At 46.6% G+C, this 6,000-nt stretch overlaps 1 protein-coding gene across 5 annotated transcripts in view; it reads left to right on the top strand.

Annotated features, from left to right (window-relative positions):
* Window positions 1-3,516, top strand: part of usp25 (ubiquitin specific peptidase 25) — a 192,908-nt gene extending 189,392 nt beyond the window's left edge. For all 5 annotated transcript variants that reach the window (XM_038801374.1, XM_038801375.1, XM_038801376.1 and 2 more), the window contains one exon: window positions 2,777-3,516. In XM_038801374.1, coding sequence (XP_038657302.1) covers window positions 2,777-2,949 — 173 coding nt within the window. In that variant the 3' untranslated portion in view covers window positions 2,950-3,516. The remainder of the gene's footprint in view (window positions 1-2,776) is intronic.
* The last annotated feature ends 2,484 nt before the right edge of the window (window positions 3,517-6,000 follow it).

Below are 6,000 nucleotides of genomic sequence, written 5' to 3' on the forward strand. Positions count from 1 at the left end.
ATCGATATGAGACCCCCAAGAAATCCAATGGGGGATTCAGAAGGTACGTCTTTACCCAGAGAGTGGTGAGAAGGTGGAACTCGCTACCGCAGGGAGTGATTGAAGCAGATAGTTTGGATGTATTTAAGGGGAAACTCGACAAGCATATGGGGGGTAGGGCAAGGGAGTAGAGGTTATGATGGGAGATTTTGATGAGGAAAAATGGGAAGAGGCTCAAGGGGAGTATAAACACCGCATGGATTGGATGGGCCGAATGCCCTGTTTCAATGCCGCACATCTGATGTGACTTCAACAAATAAGTTCAAGATAATATATACATATGGCTCTCAAATTGTTCCTATATTCATTGTTACGGTTAATAGTCAGTAAAGTTGCAGACTAAGGAAGTGGATATTTTTAACGGGGTGTAGGGGAAGAGAAAGGAGATTTTTTTAAGTAAAGGCGGCTTAAAATCAAGCGTTCAAAGTTATCAGGGGTTTTGATGAGCAGGAAAGGAGAAACCTTCGCCACTGGCAAGTGGATCAGTATAACCAGAGGTCAGAGTTTAAAGAACCAGAGGGGAAATGAAAACTGATTCCATCCAGAGGGTTGTTAAGATCAGGATCGCACTTTCGGAAAGGATGGTGGAATGAGATTAAGTAAGACTTTCAGAAGGAACATTTGGGCTTGTGCTTGGAAGAGGTCTGATTGATGGGGTCATGGGGGAGAAAGCTGGGATGTGGGAATAAATCGGACAGCCCATCCAAAGTGCAGACACAGACAGGATGAGCTGAAAGGCCTCTCTATGCTATAAGCCTGTATGGTTTTAAGACTCTGAAAATGTGTCAGAAAAAAATTGTACTAAAATATGTACAGTTGAATGATTTATTCAATGGAGAAAGCAAGATGGTCTTTCTATCTCGAGGATGTGTCAAAGAAATAAAAGGCAACAAAAGGTCGATTGAATCAAAAAACTCGAATAATGGATGAAGAATTGTCCATGATTTAAATTGTTGAGATTGTCGATTTATTGAAAACTCTTCTGGTGAAAGCAGCCTTAAAGAATAACTGGATATTTTTGCATCCAGTATGTTGAATATATTACTAGATGTGTAGATTTAAAAGCAAATTTTGCTATTAGCTGCAGTGTGGAAATATTCATGGTTCAGGCATTGCAATGTCTGTAAGACGTGCTGCTTGGTGCTGACTGGTTTGCGATTGGAAATCCATCTGAAGACTGTAGAGGGGCATAGGGTTGTTGATACTGCAGGACAGTGAGTCTGAAGTGTATTCAATATGTGATAAGTAGCAAAGGATGGGGAGCTAGGAAACCAGGGACGGAAGAGTGAGAGTGTCCTTGAGCATCAGTGGGATGCGGAGCACCATAAACGTCCCCAGTTCCCCGCCCAAGTCTCTCACACACCAGTCCTGGCTTCAGCATATAACAGCCATTCCTTCATGGCCACTGCCCAAATCATGAACTCCCTGCCTAACGACACTCTGGTATCACCTCTACCACACACAGCACGGTTCAAGGAGAAGGCCCACTTCTACCTCCTCAAGGACAGCTGAGGACAGGCAATAAAATGTCAGCCTTCCCAAAATGCCCACATCCTGAGAATTGCATTTTTAATTTTATTACACTGCGATAGGCAAAGGAATTCTCATTTCAAGTGTTTGCACAGCATTGAACATTGGAAATATTACTGAAAGATTGTGATAGAAGTGATAGGAACACTGGGAGGTATGACCAAATAGAGATTAGAACGCAAGGGAAACCAGAGTTACCAGAGATCATACTGTCCACCTCCTAAAGTCATACCTCTGGTTGATGTTTAACATGAATACTTTAGGTATTTTTATGATTAAAAGAAAGACTTGCATCTCTCCAAATATCGTTCAGACATCAGGGGCGGGATTCTCCCCCACCCAGCGGGGCGGGGGGTCTCGGCGGGACGGATGTGGCGTGAACCACTCTGGCGTCGGGCCGCCCCCACATCCGCCCTTCAGGGGCTAGGCCCGTCCCGGAGTGGTTTGCACTCCGCCGACCGGCGGGAAAGGGGCTTGGAGCCATGCCAACCGGCGCCGAATGGCCTCCACCGGCCAGCGCTGATGGGCCTCCGCGAGTCGGCGCATGCGCAGGAGCGCCAGGTGTGCTGGCATCATCCCCGCGCATGCGCAGAGGGCTTCGCTTCCACACCAGGAATGGCGGAGGGCCACAGCCTCCGGTGCAGAAGGATAGAGTGCCCCCACGGCACAGGCCCGCCCGCAGTTTGGTGGGCCCCGATCGCGAGGCCAGATCCTCCCACGCCCCCCCCCCCCCCCCCCCCCCCCAAAGAACCTCAGAGGCCGCCCGTGGGACCTACTCTAATTTACACCAGCGGGACTGGCAAAGAACAGGTGGGACTTCGGCCCGTCGCAGGCCTGAGAATTCGTGGAGCCCCGGGGCCCATTGAGTCGCACCGGTCCCCGCCATTCTCCAAGGCGGGCGGCACTACTCACGCCGGGCCGGATTTTGGGGGGCGGGAGAATTTGGAGGACGGCGAGGGCGGGATTCACGCCGAACCCCGGTGATTCTCTGACCCGGTGGGGGGTTAGTCATGTTGTTGTCAGTGAAACGTGCGCAGACAGCAGATTTGTGTTATGTGACATGTATCAAGTAGACCTGCTGTGGAACTGCTTGTGTGAATCAGTGGGCGCATTAAAGGTGGAAAGCATTGCGTCACTTACGGCCAGTGCTTTGGCAAATGTCATTTTTTAAACCAATAATGCTTGCCCCTCTGACTCCCTTTTGCAGCCAACCTACAAGAGAAACTGACCGACTTCCTGCCAAAGCTGCTGGACTGCTCGACTGAGATTAAAGCTTTCCGCGAGCTGCCAAAACTACCTTCCTTCTCCACGCATGAACTCTGCGAGCGCTTTGCTCGTGTAATGGCATCTCTCAGTCGAACCCCCGCCGACGGCAGATGAAAAGAAACACGGGACAATGTACCTTTTTTTCTTTTTTGGGGGGAAGCACGTTACAACCAACGAGGACTTCTTTTGTTTAAACTTTGTTTTTCCGTTCTGGGATATTACTCTTGCCTTCCCGTCACAGAGTTTGCTTGCTGCTGCTATAGATTTTATCCGTTTTTAAAAAAAAAAAATTAAAAATTAAATTAACAGCAACCAGGGCGTCCATTACCATAAATGAACTTTGGAAAGGGCAAGGCTGACAATGGACACAGCTCATGCGCGTGATGCTGTGGGCACAATTGGAGGAGATGGCGATGATGGAGGAGCGAGAGAGGAAAGAAAGGAAACAAGATGTTGAAATTAAGAATTGGAACTTTTTGGAACAAGAGATCTCCCTCTCTTCTGCACCCCTGCTCCCACCACCAAGTTTCTGTAAGAGTGTTAATTCGTCACGCTACCAATTTCTTTTTGAAAGAACCATAATCTCATGTGCTGAATTTTATTCTGTCCACATTACTCTTTATGACAGTCAATAATATTGGAAGTGTGGGTGCTGACCTTCCCTCTTCCCCACCCCGCCCCTCCCCAGGAAAATGATGTCATGAGGCTTGTGAAGGAACTGAAAGAATAAAGTTTTATTTATGGCTATTTTTTGATGTAACGACAAAATCGCTGAAGTTTGGTGTTTTTCTTTGAAATATCTCTGTTGCTTTGAAAGTAAAGTGCGGACAATGGGTTTGCCCCAGCGTCTCTAGGAGTTGAAGATTGATCTCCAGGACAAGTCTCTGAGGGAGGGAAAGTCATGGGAGGCGTTTGTCAAAATTCTGCTTTTAAGTTTTTCCGTTTCTTTTGAACACTTTGAGTTTGAAGAAAGGACCTCTTCTCTAGAAAAGAGGCTGAGCTGTAATCTGATAGAGAGGTCTTTAAGATTATGAAAGGATTCAATATCATTGGGATCGAGAAGATGTCTCCACCATTTGGAAGGCCAAAATGAGGTGCCTTAAATATAAGATAGTTACTGATGAATCCAATAAGGAATTCAGGAGAACCGTCTTCACCCAAAGAAAGTGAGCACAGTAAGAAGTCTTACAACACCAGGTTAAAGTCCAACAGGTTTGTTTGGAATCACTAGCTTTCGGAGCACTGCTCCTTCCCCAGGTGAGTGAAGAGGTGGGTTACACAAACACATATATAGACAAAGCCAATGATGCAAGATGATACTTTGAATGCGAGTCTTTGCAGGTAATTAAGTTTTTACAGGTCCAGACAGTGTGACTGGAGAGAGGGAGAATCGCAGGTTAAAGAGGTGTGAACTGTCTTAAGCCAGGACAGTTGGTAGGATTTTGCAAGCCCAGGCCAGATGGTGGGGGTGAATGTAGGCCAGGGGTGGGCAAACTTTTCCGTGCAAGGGCCACATTCAGAAATTCACAATTCACAAAGGGCCGCATAGTATATTAAGTAAAATAATTACTTCACCCGGTTATGATTCTGGGCGCCTCATATAGAACATAGAACAGTACAGCACAGAACAGGCCCTTCGGCCCTCGACGTTGTGCCGAGCAATGATCACCCTACTCAAGTCAATGTATCCACCCTATACCAGTAAGTAACCCAACAGCCCCCCCCCATTAACCTTAAAAAAATTTAAAAAAAAAAAAAAAAAAAATTTTTTTTAAAAAAAAATTTTTTTTTTTTTTAAATGACTTGGTGGGCCGCAGAAATACCTTTGGCGGGCCGCATGCGGCCCGCGGGCCGTAGTTTGCCCACCCCTGATGTAGGCGATAGCCAAGCTTCTCAAGGGCAATAGGGATGGGCAGCGATGCCTACATCCCATAAGTGATTTTTTAAAAAAATATGCGTACCAGTGTGTTCTCTTTCCAAGTGACCGTGGCAAGGCATTCTCTATGAGGATGAACCAATGAGAGGAGTGCAATGCACGAGTCCATGGCAATGTTGAACTAACACAATGCCAAAACAGACTGCACAAATGAAATGAAAATTGCTTATTGTCACAAGTAGGCTTCAAATAAAGTTTCTGTGAAAAGCCCCTGGTCGCCACATTCCGGCACCTGTTTGGGGAGGCTGTTACAGGAATTGAACCGTGCTGCTGGCCTGCCTTGGTCTGCTTTCAAAGCCAGCGATTTAGCCCTGTGCTAAACAGCCCCTCAAGAAGTGATCCCTTCCAGGTGTGCACATGTACAGCTTCACAGCTATTGTAAAGTGATTCCACAGTGCAAAAAACAAATCCGCACAGCAAAGGGTGGTTAGAGGGGACCATCGATGTGGGGGAGGCACATGATGAAACCTCAATGAATACTCCTCAGCACAGCTAGCAATACTCGTGGAAAACCTACACATGCTTCCCCCTGCCCCCCGAGTACTGAGAGGGTAACGCTAATGCTATGAATGTGCTTGGTGGGTAGGAATGTAAGAAATAGGAGCAGGAGAAGGCCATTCAGCCCCTCAAACCTGTTCTGCCATTCAGTAAGATCATGGCTAATCTGATCCTGGTGAGACTTGTGAAAGGGGCAGTGAAAGAGAGCGTGGACCTAGTAAATTCTTAGAGGCTCGCCAGTCTGGACTGACCACCTGCTGAAAAACCCTCACAAAGTCTGATGTTACAGGGAAATGACTGATTGGTGAGTATTGTGCGTGTTTATCTTTGAAAATGTGTGTAATTCATTAGTGACTATAGATTTTATTAGTGGGAGTAATGTTTACCAGTAATAAAATTCATGGGATTAGTAGGATTTATTAATTATACATTAATTTAGAAAATAACTTAATTAACACCTAATAAAGGTGGCAGGGCAGGGGATGTGTTGCGACTGCAGAATGTGGGAACTCCACGGAGTATGCCTGTGCTGTCCAGGCAAACACATCTGCAGTGACTGCAGCTTGAGGAGCTTCTGCTCAGAGTCACTGAGCTGGAGACAGAGCTGCAGATACTGTGATACTCTGGAAGGGAGAAAGTTACCTGGACACCTCATAGAATTTACAGTGCAGAAGAAGGCCATTCGGCCCTTGGAAAGAGCACCCTACCTATGCCCACACCTCCACCCTATC

Source organism: Scyliorhinus canicula, chromosome 7, assembly GCF_902713615.1.
Source record: "Scyliorhinus canicula chromosome 7, sScyCan1.1, whole genome shotgun sequence".
In the NCBI taxonomy this organism is placed as follows: Eukaryota; Metazoa; Chordata; class Chondrichthyes; order Carcharhiniformes; family Scyliorhinidae; genus Scyliorhinus; species Scyliorhinus canicula.